General features: G+C 32.0%; 1 protein-coding gene across 1 annotated transcript; it reads left to right on the top strand.

Annotated features, from left to right (window-relative positions):
• The first annotated feature begins 7740 nt into the window (after positions 1–7740).
• Positions 7741–8559, top strand: LOC133693778 (protein RALF-like 34). The gene has a single exon (XM_062115092.1). It carries the CDS (start codon positions 7932–7934, stop codon positions 8334–8336), a length of 405 nt encoding a protein of 134 aa, XP_061971076.1. The 5' UTR covers positions 7741–7931; the 3' UTR covers positions 8337–8559.
• Positions 8560–16205: the final 7646 nt, after the last annotated feature.

Here is a 16205-nt window from a genome sequence, read left to right as displayed (position 1 = left end):
AGCAAAACTAACAAAACTAATTTAATTTGGCTAATTAATTATATAAAGAAAAACTCCAATTAAAATGGAATTTAAATCTTTATCTAGTCTACCATGCACTTATCATTTATCCTTTTCCTATGGTAGATAAAGAATTGTTTTTTTCTTTTCAATTAACAAAGCAAACTTGTATACTTCAACATGAATTAATCATGAAAAGAAAGGAAATTAAAATTACAAACCACAAAGTTAATAAGAATTAAAAGCAAAGAAAACAAATAGCAGACAAAATTAAAAGCAAATAGTTGGTGGGCAATGTCACTGTTGGCTCAACCAAAGCTAAAGCAAAAAAAAAAAAAGGGCAAGGAGTATAGCATAAGAAAGCAAGAGCAAAACAAATTGAAGCTTCTAAAGATCATAAGAAAAAATTATAAACCATAAATACAACCAAGCAAGCAACGCAAAGCTACTAAGAAAATTTCAAAGCAAAGGTAACTTACACAGAGCAATAGAAAAAGACTTGTCATTCGCAAACTTAAGAAAAAAACAGAAGCAACTAACCAAAAGATGAGAAGCTCGAAAGGGCATGACAAAGCTATTAAAAAAAGATGCATAACACAAATCATGGTCAAAATGTAATGAACAAAAAACAAAGAACACGCTCATAAATGTCAAAACTAAAAGGGCAACATAAAAAGCCAAAGGCATGATAGGACGTTGGAAAAGAGAACAACACCTCGTGAAAATAACTTGAAAACACACCCCCTTGTCAAAAAAATAAAAAGCATTGGATACCCTAAATATGTTGTGAAATAATGAAAGAAAGCAAATAGCATGTTAACTAAGAAAAAAAAAAGAAGAAAAAAACACCACGAAGGGCATTATGAAAAGAAAATAGCAATGCAAAATCCACCACTATTAATCTAGAAAAAGAGATGCAAAGAAAAAAGACAGGAAAAAAAAACAAAAGTCAAAGTCAAGTAAGAAATGCAAACATCCACGCAGGCTAGTAGTCTTAAGAAAATGAAAATCCCAAGAAAAAACTACATCCCCTTCTCAATCTTGGAGAAAGGACCATCGTAAGAGTAGGGGATGTGCATAAAATGCTTGATGATGGTAATGCTTAAAATAACCAAGCAAAATACTGGAAGAAAGCTCAGCAAAAGCAACACATTAAAAGCAGCAAAGGATAACAGGTTTAATGCAAACAATGACACATGTATAACACCAAACGCTGAGAGCACCTAAAGAAAGCAACAGAAAAAAAAAAGAACTATAAAAAGAATCACAACAAAAAAAAATGAAAAAAGAGGCAAGGAAAAAAAGACTAAACTGAAGGTGCAACAACATATGCCTAAAAAGCATGGTCAATTCATGAAAATAATAAAAAGAGAAAAATAAAAAAGAAACCTTATAATTCAATCCCAGGAAAAAACATTGTTACAAAGGCCCTAAAAAAACTAATATGTGACCATGTAAGAAACCATAGATAAAAAATATCGAAAACACCTTTTGAAAGGCCTGTTACATGCATATTGAAGTGACAAACAAAGAAAAAAAAGAGTCTCTTGCCAAACCAAGAGAAATAATAGGAAAAAAAGAATTATAGTTACACCCAAACAAGAGCAATACCTAAGGAAGAATCGGAGAAAAGGTTGAAAGTGCAACTTTTTATCTCAAACAAAGTAGTTATTATTCCCCGAATAAATGACAACAGCTCTCCCAAAGTTGGAGAGAGACCCAAGGTGAAGGAAAGTAAGTATGCATAATAATGTTATTGTCTCATTCATTTAAAGCATAATGATTCTCGATCCACAATAGAAGTGAAGCTATAACCAAAAAGCAGCTCTTTCCAGGGCCTAATAAGCTGACAAAAACAACAGAAGAAAGACCACAAAGGTCATCTAAGCTAACCCTCACACATGATAGAAACACTATAAGAGAAGTTAAGCTAATCTCCACTAAGCCTAATAGACAACAATGAACAACTGACCCAGTAAAAGAAACAAACCAGCGTAGCATAAAAAATGCATATCCCATGATAAATAAAAAAAACAATACCTCATGATCAAGAACTAATCCAATGAAATTCCAAAAATAAAAAAATATCATCTTAGATACACAAATCAGTACAAAATAATGAAGGAGCCTATGAAAGACCAAACCCAACCATGTCCCATCATAAAGAACCAAAACAAAAAAAAAAAAAGCAATGCCCCATGATGAAGAAACAAATCCAAAAGATGAAATAACCCACTGAGCCATGCAAGTTAGAAGAAATCTTGCACTAAGAAAAAAGAATGCTCAAGGGACTGTTTATGCAACCGTATAAAAACCCAACCATATCCCATGATTTGAAACTAAAGCAAGCCAACCCAGTGGCATTCCATAATAAAAACTCAAATCAAGTTGTTTCCCATGATCATAAAATGAAAGCCAATGTTGTAGTAACCCACCCAAGCACACAAAGCAGAAGAAATATTACGTCAACCCAGCCACATCCCACAATCAAAACCTAAATAAAGCCAAACTAAAGCCGAAATCAAGCCAATCAAACATTATCCCATAATGATTAAACAAAACCTAAGGCTGCAACAACCAACCCAGCCGTGCGAAGTTGAAGAAACCATGCGCCTAAAAGATAACATGTTTAAGGGACTGTTCCAATCTATAATCGCAGAGTCTTAGTGAATATGGTTTTTATTACATGTTTTAGCTTTTCTTTATAATACTTGTAACCATGCATACAATTACATTTTTTAGACTATGGCCCCTCTGTCTCTTTTTCTCTTAGTTTTTCAATTAACACCTTAAAATGGGCAAACCAATAGCCACTTTAAAATTACTTTTTTTCAGTTTGTCTAACTTTAATTTCTATATATTATCATCATAGACTGTCATCTAAGAACCTTTTCATACCCCCACAAAAATATGAAAGAACCACGTATAAAAGCTTATGGCCAGTGAGGGTAATGGACCACGGTCTGAGACCTATAACTGTAGTATCCTTGTGTGCTTCAATGAATATCAATGAAGAACGCAGTTTCCATATTTAACTAAACTCTACGAGGACTAGAGTAATAACAGTTGCTTTCATAATAAATGCAGTCTTGTGTCAAACCCTGTAAATTTTTATGTACATTGAAGATGTCCTTTCATCAAAATGTTGTAGAGGCAGACTTATTATTACACGCACCACGCTTTAGTCGGCCAAGTGTATTAAAGAGATGACGTTAGAAGTTGAATGTTGATCGAATTACAACTCATTCATTTGAGATGGATCGTCTTCTATATATTATGGCAACATCTTATGATTTGTTCCTCTGTCAATTTAGCCCATTTCTGCAATGATAAGGAATCTAAATGGTAATAAAAAAACAAATAAATTAAAAAACAGACCACAAACAGCTAGCTAGCTTAGATTGGCATGCTTAGCCATGATTGAGAGTTTATCATATTATGTTGTTATGGTTTTTGATGAATGATCCAATACTGATAAAGCATAAATACTCAAGATATCAATATAGGAAGCGCAGAAACGGATGTTGTCCAATGCCATGAGAGAATCCAAGCCAAATAAGTTTTGGTCTTGAACTCATCAAAAAGTCGAAAAGCATTGAAATTACACTAAACTTTAACCTTAACCCGGAAAAAAAAAAAAAAAACTAGTCACAGTTGACGATAAGCTAGTCACTCATCCAAATTTTAATGATAAGCTAGTCATAGTTGACCATGGCGCAATTACCACCTCCGGAAAAATCCAGATTTGAAGACTTAGAGGGGCCAATAGAATTTTTTTTTCCCCTTATGAAAGTATAGATATCTTTTTCAGGATGAAAAAGCATAAGTTATTTTTTAGGGATGAGGCCAGTTTCTTTTAAGAAATGAGGAAAAATGCATATCTCTACGAGGGAGAGGAAGCGTTCTGGTCTTAAAAAACTAAATATATTAAGAAATGATTTGTAAGGGAAAAGAGAACAACGTTGTTTTTTTCTTATGGATGCAATTGAAATTTCCAAAAAATAATAATACAAGGATGATTTTTCAATTCTGGCAGCTCGAACACACTCCAAACAACCCTCTGGTTTCATCCTTTATCAAATCTTATAACCCGTTAGAATTGCGATACAACCTGTTTTTTATTAAAATTTAAAATTAATTTTTTTCAAATTAATTTTTTTTTAGTGTTTATAAATCATTTTGATGTAAAAAAATAAAAAACATATTTTAATAAATTTTCAAGTGAAAAGCATTTTGAAAACCAATATCTACCACACTCTCAAACACTCACTTAGTGTTGTTCTAGTCAGTTGACCCTGCTTCAACATGGGGTTGGAAAAATAGCAATTAATGTAAAAAATGAATATTTAAATTTTTTTCAAAGTGCTTTTTATATAAAAAAAATATTGTGAATCGAAGAGCTAATTTATACATTCAATAAAATAAATCTAGAATTATATATACCAATAAATATTAAAAAGAGTTTTTAACGTCACACCATAGGTAGGATCTCAAGTTAATTTCTAACATTGTAGCATGTGTCTAACGTCGTAGTGATCATCTTTCAATATCAGGATTTTCAAGGTGGTGGAAAGAAAAGGGAGTTTTAGTTCTTTTTATGGATTAAAAGGTTTTGAGTTATCACCTAGTATTTTGGTTACTAAGAACCCAATTGGTCTTTCAAATTCTAGATAAGGGGATTTGTTATGTATAGGGAAGACAATATCACATCTAGTACACCCTATCTAAGATAAGCTATATTGTTCATTTGTTTGATTATTACTAAAGTTTTGTTGTATTTTTCTAACTATTGATTTGTCTAATGGTTAAAGCAGGTCCACACCAGTAAAGTAGAAAATGGCTTTACGAGTGAAGCCTAGCCATTCTAAAGCAAAAATATTTTTTTGCATTTGTTTCTTATAATATCAAGAGTACATCTTATATATAAGTTTATAATCATTGCTATTAAAATAAATAAATTGATATTTTTTGGTGTTTTTAAAATTTAAGCCGAGTCCCCATGGCTATAATAAACTTGTTATTAAATCCATGATGGAAAAAAAATATAAAAACTATTTTTTTATTTTTTAGTATGTTAAATCATGCAATATTTGTTTGTATTTTCATTTTATTTTTCTTTTTTTATTAAAATGCCAACATAATTTATTTATTTTTAGAAACTTGACCATATGCAATTTAAAAAAAAAACACACACACACACACACACACATATATATATTGAAAGAAGTATTTTTGTTGTTTTTTTACTTAAAAAAATTGGTTTATTTAATATTAGAAAAACACCCTACGTATAAGTAGAATGCCTAATATTGATTAAAATTTTGTAATTAAATTAAAATTTGACTAAGGAGGCATTTGGTGAAACATAAAAAAAAATACAAGGCTGAAACCAAAATGTTAGGGTGTGTTTTGCAAACACATTCGTAGCTAAAAAAACATGCTTCATATTCTCCTTAAAGACGAGTTTACCAAACATGCCTTAAGGACCCAAAAACACCTTTTTTAAAAAAGAAAACTTTTGTTTTGCCAAACATGTCTTTAAGCCTTAAAGGGCTCGACTCAGCCACATGGACTAGGCTTCTTAATCTAGCCTACATCCCAAAAACATGACCAGCACTCTGAAAAGAAAAATCAAAGATCAAAAGGTTGTTTTCAGTAGAATTTTCTTAAGAATATAAACATGACAACAACAGATAAATCAAATTGAAGTTACAAACCTAATTACATCAAATCATAGGCACATGTAGATGAAACATGAAAGATTAAAGCATAATAATACCTCAAATGATAAAAATAAGTTGTAAATTGCATGAATCATGTAAACCCCGAGATAAATAAAATAATAAATAATAAATAATAAAATCATTGGAATTATAGTGTATTGATATGAAAACAAATGATGAAAAGAATAAATTGGGAAAGAAGTGTTAAGAAGATGGAAGAAGAAAAGGTTTTTGGCTGAAAATGTCAAATTTTACAGTAGCAAAAATGGTCGAGCCATTTTGAGAAACTGTTAGACTGATTTGCTGAATCAGTTGGACTGTCTATTAAAACAGTTAGACCGTTTTTACCTTTTTTATTTTTTTGTTTGTAAAACTAACAAGGTGCTATTTTGGGAGAAGATACTATTTTTCATTTTCTTCTATTCATACATCTCTAAAGGCTAGAAGAATAGCCAGATTTGGGTATTTTGGCAAGATGGGAAGAAAAAAAAACTAAGTTTAAGGTTGAAATCTGATTTAACTAAAATTAGAAGAATTAATTAAGTTTAAAGACATAATTAAACTTCAAATAGGTTTAATTGATTTAATTAAGGACTTAATTGAAGCAAATTAAATCTAAAAGTCAATTTCAGCCCAAAATTGAAAGAATTAATTAAATTCAAGGACTTAATTAAATTTCTAATGGTTTTTAAGGATTCAATCAAAGACTCAATTAAAAAAAATCAAGTTTTAAGGCCTAATTAGAATCAATTTGCAAAGAGTAGAAAATAAGGATACAATTGAAACTTTGGAAGGTCAAATTGGTGCGCTTAGAGGTTCAATTGTAAGAAAATTGAAGTTTGAAAGCTAATTAAGGGTCAAATTAAAAAAAAATCAAGATCAAAAACCTTTATGCAAAAAAACACATAACATTGGGGGTTATACCGAACCTTTCTAAGACTAGATTGAAGAAAATCAAAGTTTAAGACATGCTAGGAGACTAAATTGAACAAACTGGAAATCAAAGACTACTTTGTAAAAGGTGTCAAACTTGAAGGATCTCAATTGATTTTTGGTAGGGGCTTCATTGCATAAAATTAGTCAAATTTTGTCTCAATTAAGGATATTTGAGGAGGGAAACATTGAATTCCCCTCCTAAATTAGTTCATATTAATTATATTTTTATTTATAGTTTTGAATTCAAATTATTCTAGTATATTTAGTTATTAAATAACAAAAGAGATTTAATGACAACTCTTATTGTATATCTTAATGTCCAACAAATTCTTGATTAATCAGGAAAAAAAAGAAAAATTAATGTGATTATTTCTACAAAAGAAGAAAAATATTGGATGTCATTACACTTTTTATGAGTCATCATTCCCCTTCAGTCCTCTTTATCAATTCCATCGAGCACCTTTATTTTTGCAATCATGTTCAGTTTCATATCCCACTCATATTGGGCTAAAGATGTGATTTATCTTGGTTGTAATCTTGTTTCTTGAAAATCTAATCTAGTAAGCAGCAAATTGTTGCACAATTTATGAAATTACACCTGCGGCCTGCAGCTGAACAGAGTTTCTTATAACGCAGCAGCTAGTGAAAATCCATTTACCAAACAGTAAGAAAAAGATGCCCATCTTTTCAGCTTTGTTGGAGTAAAATAAAACCGAACCTTTTTCTCTATCTATGCAATCACCATTTTTGTTCACATCTCCTAACACTGTGCCATAAGAAGGCCGACAAGCCGCGTCTTTTAAGACAATCCGCCGTATGGGCCGCATGTCTCATGCGTCACCCCCAGCTCCAACTAGCGACCGAAATAGTCCATGGCAGTTTTCCTCTGCATCCCAGCAAACTTCCTTATCACATCATAGCCACTACGTTTTATACACGTGTCATGTACCCCACTGAAAAGTGAAAAACCTAATCATAAAGTCCATCCACCGAAATCTAACAATAAACCTGAGACCACCTAATAAGTTTCTCTATACAAGGACAAAGAAAAGGGCACCAAAGCAATCGAGACGCGTCTACGGCTGCATTGATGAGTCATAGCTGTAACCCAAACAACTATCGTCTCCAAAAACCCGCATGTGACTCTACGTCCCCACAACCCCCACCAATGTCCCTTCCCTCCCTAGCTACTCAAAACCAAGAAACCGAGCCGATGTTATAGCTTACGCCTTTGCAGCTAGTTCTACTTCCAAGTGTTTGTGTTTTCTCACCATGGCAGCTTCTACATTGCAATACTATTTCGCCTTCCTCATCTTCTTTCTCGTAATTGCTTCTTTAAGTCCAAGAATCCAAGCTCAAGTTGATGAAACAAGCTTGAAGGCAATGAGAGATGCAATAGAATGGCCAATGTCCATGTATTATGATGAAAGCAGCGATCTCGATGATGGGTTAGTGGGTTTTGACGATGGGGTTGTTGACGATGAAGAAAGTAGTCGTAGATCTTTGTTTTGGAGGAGAACGCATTATTATATCTCGTATGGAGCTTTGTCTGCTAATAGAATTCCTTGTCCAGCGAGGTCCGGGCGATCCTACTACAGCCACAATTGCTTCGCGTCTAGAGCTCCAGTGAATCCGTATTCCAGAGGGTGTTCTAGGATCTCTCGTTGCAGGAGATGAGAGGCAGGTTTTATTGAATTTGTGCTTGATTTAGTGCTAAATGCTATTTAGTAGATTGTGGTGATATGTATGTATGTATGCGTGTTTGTTAAGGTGCGATTGTTCATGGGCTTGGATCATTTTCTGGCATTATGCTTAAAATGCATTTGGAGTATTTGTAATGGTATTTCTGTATGTGCCCGAATAGTGTTTATATTATAATAATTAAATTACTACTACGTAATTGTTGGATCTACTTTTCCTTGCTCGATTTGCGCAAGAACGAATTAAGCTGCTTATTGATGGGAAACATCATATTGTTTAGTTTGTATTTTCCGAAATCTGGAAAATGTTAGCCTTTCATTATGCTTCATTTTGGTGGGTTGGGAGTTGTATTGTGTTTTCTAGTTGGGTGAATTTGTGGTGTCATGTGGCCCTAACCTTGAACAACTAATTTTTGTTCTTGCATTGAATGTTATATCTAGAAATAATGTTCAGGGTTGTTTTTTTTTATGTTTTTTTTATTTATTTTAAATTAATAATTTTTTTAGTGTTTTTTATTATTTTAAATGATATCAAAATAATTTTTAAAAACTAAACAAAATATTATTTTAATATTTTTTAAATAAAAAATATTTTAAAAAACTACCACCATTATACTCCCGAGCAACCTTTTAAACCCAATAAAATTGCCATTTTCCTCGGTCCAACACTATTTTAGAGAAGGTCCGTGAAAAAAAGGGAGGGAGTGGTAGCCTCACTGGCCTGAAGTTCCCCACCACCCTGAAAACTTCACTTGACTCCACAACCATAACGGGGGAGATCATTCAATGGGAGAACTATACTTGGTAATTAAGCCAGCGTACATGCTGCTTTTTTTAGCTTGAGACCATGAATGCGTTGTCGTGTTAACTAGCATTTCCCAAGTGCTTTTTGTAAGGATATCCATGATTACAAGCACATTGATAAGAATCAAACTGAAATGGTTTGGAACTGAGAAATATGATATATATATATCAAATCACGAGCGTTCAGTACATACCAATCAACCATCGATCAATGCCTTCTCGATCTTTAAGCTGAGTAGTCCATGGAAAAGTGTTTGTTTGAAACGTAAATAAAAACATAATGCAGGCATATATGAACAATTAATTCACAATGAGTAGAATAGGTAAATTTATTGGAAAATTTTATTAAGACAAAATACATTGTTCTTTCTTATATATGGAAACGAAGAAGAGTGATTGTATTTTTTCAAATATAGAGTAATATTTGGTTATTGTGCTGAGTTAAAAAAGATCAAAATAATAAATATATAAATGTGTTTAGTTAAAGAAACATGGACATAAAAATAAAAATAAATTTTTCTTTTGAACAATTTTAAAATGAATTTTTGTATTTCTAAAACAAGAGGTACAGAAAGAATAGGTCTTCAAAGATAATATTATTTTATTTTTTATCCCTAAAATATAATCGTAAAAAACTTTAATTCTAAAATTGTTCAACTAAGATATATAATGATAAAAACAGTTATTATCATAATTTTAAAACTCAACTCATGGCTTAATTTGAGGCAGAGCCTAGGTCATGAGTTATGTTAACTTGAGTCAATATAAAAATAAAAGTGATTATTATCATAGTTTTAAAACTTGATTCGGTGGTCGACCCGGGGCAAGACCCAGGTCACGAGAGGGGTTGACTGTTGACCTGAATAAACATAAGGACATAAATGGTTATTATTGTAGTTTTAAAAACCAGCTCGAGAGTCGACCCAGAATAAAGTCCGAGTCACGTGTCAGGAGGGTCAACATAAAATAAAAAGTGATTATTATCATAATTTTACAATTTAATTTGGGGGGGTTAACTTGGGGCAATGTTAGGGTCACAGATCAAGACGGTCAACTCGAGTTGACTCAAGTCAATCTAAGAATAGAAGTTGTTATTATTATTGTTTTAAAAACCGACTAGAGGATCAATCGGGTCAAGGATAAGGTCACAAGTCAGGGGGGTCAACACGGGTTGACTCGAGTCAATATATGATAAAAATTATTATTATCATAGTTTTAAAATCCAACTAAAGAATTGACCCGAGACAAAGTTCAAGTCACGAGTCGAAAGGGTCAACCCATCAAGTCGGTCCTGATTTTATAACTATGATTATTATAATATTATTAATTTTAACACTCAATATAAATTAAAGTGGAAAAAAATTAATTATTATTTAAAATATAAAAGTTTGAAACAATACATATTAAAGGATTTTATTTTGTCTTGTCCACTATAATCAAACATGATACAGAGATAATCACTTTATCTTGTACATTATTACTAAACACAATTTTGTTTCTGTTTTTTTTTTTTTGTCTTGTCTCTTCTATCTTCATTGTCTTTGTTTTTTTTATCCCGGGATAATAACAAAATGCTATTATAGAAGTGATTTTTTTTTTATGAATATTTATCTTTTTAAATTGTCAAACCAAACCGTATGAAACTTGTTTATTGATTTGATTGAATTCAATTTGTTCTTTTTTATTATTATTAACATTGAATATGTACTTGAACTAATTTATATTTTCTATGTTATGATTATGATGAAAATTTCGGATTTAAAGAGAAAATTACATGGTTTTTTCTTTAATGAACCAAATCACTGTTGCTTCAAATTGAACAAAACCGTATTTTTATCATTCAAACCAAACCATAATTGTATCTGGACTTTCTTTTTCCAAACGTAATCAATTTTCTATGACATTGATAAGAACATAAGCATCCCCCAAGTGAGAAATTGATTGAGAACTGAATAATAGAGAGCCATAGTAGCTGTTTCCTGAGGGTGAGAGCCTCCATTATAGCTCAGTGTACCTACAATTAGAGGATGCCAACTCTATTGCTTGTTTATTTCATCACCCAAATTGTGTCCCAAAATAGAAAATCTTTTAAAAAAAGAAAAGGAAAGGAAAATAGGTCACAGGCCTAAGCTAGATAGCACAAGCGTGTGTTGGGCCTCGTACAAGGCCTAGGCGCGACTGAGCTGGTCTGCCCAGCCTAATTCTCTTGAAAAAAAAACAAACTAAATTGTCCTAGGTCGGACATGTAAATAAATTTTCACATCCATATCCTGACAAACAAAGAGACACGCACATGACCCTGGCCTCACAAAAAAGTATGAGCAAAATGGTAGAAAAGCAACATTGCCCACATTGTCATGTATCGACAACCACCGTTTATACGTGCCACTACACCATGATTGGCGGCCAATAATGGTGCTAGCTCCATCGATGGTAGTAAATGATTGGGAGTCTTATAATAATTATTTTTAAAATTATTTTTATATCATTATAAAAATGAAGATTAGATTTTGCTTTCCATTTTGAATCTTATATCATTATTTTAAGTTATGGTAGTCTTTTACATTCAACAATAAATATGCATATACTAGTGTCACACGTGTACTCATAATATTGGCAAGATTCATGACGTTGGTAAAATCAAGGATCAAAGAATTATTATCTAGTTGTTTGATTCATGTCACTAGAAGACCTAAATGGATCGGTCTTATATGAAATTTCATTTTATATTAGATGAATGATTTTTATTTTTACAAATACATCATAAAAATATAATTTATTTATTTCAAATATAAAAGAAAGAAATTTAAAAGATAAATCTCAATAATCTCTTAGAAATATAATAATAATAATAATAATAATAATAAGTATTATTTAAAAAGGCACTAAAACCTTTAAAGATTAGAAAGAGAGCATATTAATTAAAATTTAAATAAAAATAAATACAAAGTAAAAAATACATAAAAATTAGGAAAGGTATTAATTGAAATTTTGTTGAAAATAATTAAAATAAAAAAATATCCAAGCATGTCTAGCCCGCACTTTGGTTTTGTTTCAAATAAGTGAACAATGCGTCGTTTGATTTCTTTTTTTTAATTGGAAAATAAATCGCTTACAATGACAGGTGACATGTCGCCTACTAAGCTGTTATTTAAAATCTAATAATTATTGTGGTGGCTAGTAAATTAAATGATGTTGGTCTAAAAATCTAATTTTCCATCTATTTTCATTTAAAAACATCTCAATAACATCATAAAAACCTCTGAAAACCACATGCCAACCCTAAGCACCCAAACATCACTAAAAAAAAATCAATCAAATCATAAAAATCTAAATGAACACTAATCTACTTTTTTAAATATATTTACAAGAACAAAACAGTGCCATCAAATTCTCTGTGTCAAATGTAATCTTTTAAGATCAAAAACAATTATTTTTATTGTTAAAATATAACCAACCAATCATTTTATTTCTAATTCACCATTTTCAGGTAATTTTATTTCTGATCTTTCAAACCGAGAAAGTTACCCGCATGGCTGAAAGACCAGATAAATGAGACGGATCACATGTAAAGTAGCTTGAAGCGCTAGTTAGATTGAAACGAAGACCGAGTTTGGATTTCCCTGCTTCTAAGAACTATGAGAAAGGAATCTTTATATTCAATAAGGACTGTGTCTCCAGCAAACTTTGTTTAATATGCTTCTGTTGACTGTGGAAAAGAAAAAAAAAAAAAAGGATTGATGCGGCATAAGGTTATAAAATCCAGTTTCAGACCCAGAACCTGAGGCATACAATGAGTCAGAGCACTGAAAATCAAATCCAGAACTATGGACATGATCCATCCCTTCTTGCTTTTCTAATTTTCTTGAGAATACTTTCAAACTTGAGCTCAACCCACGAGTGGCTGCATATATTATAGTCAATAATGCTACAGAAAGACCCCATGATTGATGGATCAAATCCACTTTGTATGAGCCAGAGTTGCCTCCGTTCAATTTAAATAATCACCGTTTGGGCCCATTTAAGCACCATGCTCCATCAGTCAAAACAAAACGAGAACCCTATCGATAATTTGTAAATGCAGCCAAACCCTAGAGCAAGAGGTAACCTTTGGTGATGAGCAAGGGAGAGCAAGACCAGAGGAAGTGCAGTGTTGCGGAGTCAAATCAAAGACGGCTGGCTAGTGGGTCACAGGCACGTATTACGCCACTCGAAGGCTGAAGAAAACCACGTAAACATAAAGGAGAACCTTAAAAAAGGGCACAGATATGGGAAATTGACTGCTGTAGCATCACAGTCCTCATTTGGTGGCCTTCGAATTTGCAATGTCTGGTGGGTTTGGCTACTTTATTTTGGATTTTTACACCCATTCATTCATCCATGAGTTTGACCTGCACAACGAGGTCACACCGTCGGCTTAACCAACGGTTCAATGTATCTGATCAGCTCATGTGACTAATCCATTAAACCGACAAACAGAATCCCGCCCTTTCTCCTCGATTTCCCAAAGCTAAAATTGACATTTTGACGGCGATTCATATTTTCTTTTTGGCTCAACTGTTAAAATCTTTTCATGTTTCCATGTACGAACTCAGTGTTTAGCTCAGGCTCGGGAGGACGCAAAAATCGTTTTGTGTTTTTCGTGCATCTTATCACCATCCAACATGTATTAGCAAGATTTTTCGTGCATCTTATACACGAGGCTTGCAGCTCAGTGGTTTTCGCAGGCTTTGTTCTGCCTGTACGTTCTGGGTTCGAGTACTCAAGTGTACCCGCACTTGAGGGTTTAGCTGCTGTGGTCAATTCGTGTGACTTGTTCCGTCCCTGTCTCGGGTTCGATCTTCTATGTGTACGCCTGTCACCCCCGCGGTGCCTTACATGCTCCTAGGCTTGCAGGATGTCCAGCGGGCTGTGAGGAATAGTCGTGGTGCGCGTAAGCTGGCCCGGACACCCCACGTAAATAAATAAAAAAAAAATTTTGTGAAACATGTATTTTTTTTTATTTTTTTTATATCTTCTTATTAAATCTAAAATAAATTCAAAATTTCTCGAGAATTTACATTCTTTTCAGGTATATATATATATATATATATATATATATAAACAAACAGGATATCTACAAAAAAAAAAAAAAAAGAAGATATTTCTTCCTCATTGTTGTCAACACATATATAATTAAGAACTATTATTATAGTTATAAAAGAAACTAAAAAGTTTGGGTATTCAGTTCTTGATTTAGCGTGCATTTTCTTACATTTTACTCTTCATGTCGCTAGTCATAATTAATTTTTTCCTTTCTAGGTACTTGAAAGTTTTCATTAATTTTATCATTGGCGATGGTTTTCTATGTACAGATCCATTTAGATTTGCATGATCTTGTATATTTGATGTGTTATGGAATATTATGATGTTAAATTAAAGTTTGGTTTTATTGAATTGAATTTTGGTTATTCTCAACCAAAAATCAAAATTAACAAAAACAATTAAAAAATAAAGTTGTTTATTTCATAAAGGTGTGGAAAACTTTAATTTCAATATCCCTCAAGTTTTAAACAATACATATATGGTTCCTGTTTTTATAGATTTATATGTTTCAATTCAAAACTCCATCTTCTTGTGATGTAGTCCCTAGATATTAAGGTAAATGAGAAAAAGTCGTCAAAAAAGAATACGAGAAAAAATGTTTTTCCTCGATCAAATTTTGGCTATAAAAAAAGGCTAAAGTTGATATCAATAACCTCGAGTTAAAGAGAATAGTTCAATAAGTGTGATTTTTCCCAATAAACATGCTAGAAAATATAGATTGAAACTCGTGAATTTTGTTTTAATTTGGTGTGATAGGGTTTTTGAAGTAATTTTATCCTTGATTTTTTAGTCACTAGTGGTGATTGAAAAATACTTCAACAAATAAGGTGTCATCCGTTAAAATGTATAGAAAAAAATAACAGAGGTAACACTTTTTTTTTATAAAATATATATCCAAAAGTGTGCCGCCAACAAAACTAGGCTTCTTTTGTTTTTAATTTCTATTTATTTATTAAAATTTAATTTTAATTAACACCCTCTCTCTTTTTTATTGTTTAGCTTAATTTTTTAAAATAGTAATTAATATCTTAAATTTTTTTTATAATTTCATAATACTTCAAAGATATTATTGTAATTTATCTTTATTTTATTTTTTTTAGATTTTAAATATATAAGTTGTATTTACATGATGTATTTATAAAAAAGCAATCATATGTACTTAGTGATCAGAATTATTAACCTCTAAGATAAATAAATAGAATAAATAAATAAATAGAATAAAAAACATTCAAAATAAGATATTAACATATTTTCCAACGAGAGCAAGATCGACTTCTTATCTTTCTCTTGCATTAGAAATTAAATTAGAGGTACGCCCATGAGTATAGGGGGGTGGTCTAGCTAGCCTAGTCTATAAAAAATCTGGAATCATACTTGAGGAGAAGTAAGAAACGAAGCTTTAGAATATTTGTGAAGGGAAGTGTCTCAAACTTCCCGTGTAAGGGAAAACGACCGCATGCATCCCTCTACATATAAGCCAAGAATGCCATGAGTTAGTTAGGTCCAGCGAACGCATATTTAAAATATCTGGTCCCACCAAAACTTGTATGTAATGTGTTCACACGGAGACTTGCAAGTTCAAGTTGATCTGACTTCGCTTTCATCAACTAGTGATGAACCTCAAGATACGCATAGTTTGAAGCACGTGATTCAAGCTTTGGGAATTGGGATTTACTTACCCAAAACCTCCTCCACTGTTTTTTGATGTGGATATGTACTCTGTGTGTGTGTGTGTGTGTGTGTGTGTGTGTGTGTGTGTGTGTGTGTGTGTGTGTGTGTGTGTGTGTAGTGGTACATAATTTTTTTTAAAAAATAAAAACCTCAATTAATAAAAAATATTAAAATACTTTAAAACACTAGGATAGTGACATATTGGACAATACCCTTTTTTTTAAAAAAAAAAACATAATGAGATAGAGAAGAACCGGAATGACTCGGATCAACCATGGTTAACTTG

The sequence above is a fragment of the Populus nigra genome, chromosome 5, assembly GCF_951802175.1.
Source record: "Populus nigra chromosome 5, ddPopNigr1.1, whole genome shotgun sequence".
In the NCBI taxonomy this organism is placed as follows: Eukaryota; Viridiplantae; Streptophyta; class Magnoliopsida; order Malpighiales; family Salicaceae; genus Populus; species Populus nigra.
Note: the sequence above shows the minus strand (reverse complement) of the source record. Positions and strands in the feature narration are given on the sequence as shown.

Excerpts from the sequence above, each read along its gene's own strand:
- LOC133693778 (XM_062115092.1), top strand. The coding sequence starts at position 7,932 with ATGGCAGCTTCTACATTGCAATACTATTTCGCCTTCCTCATCTTCTTT.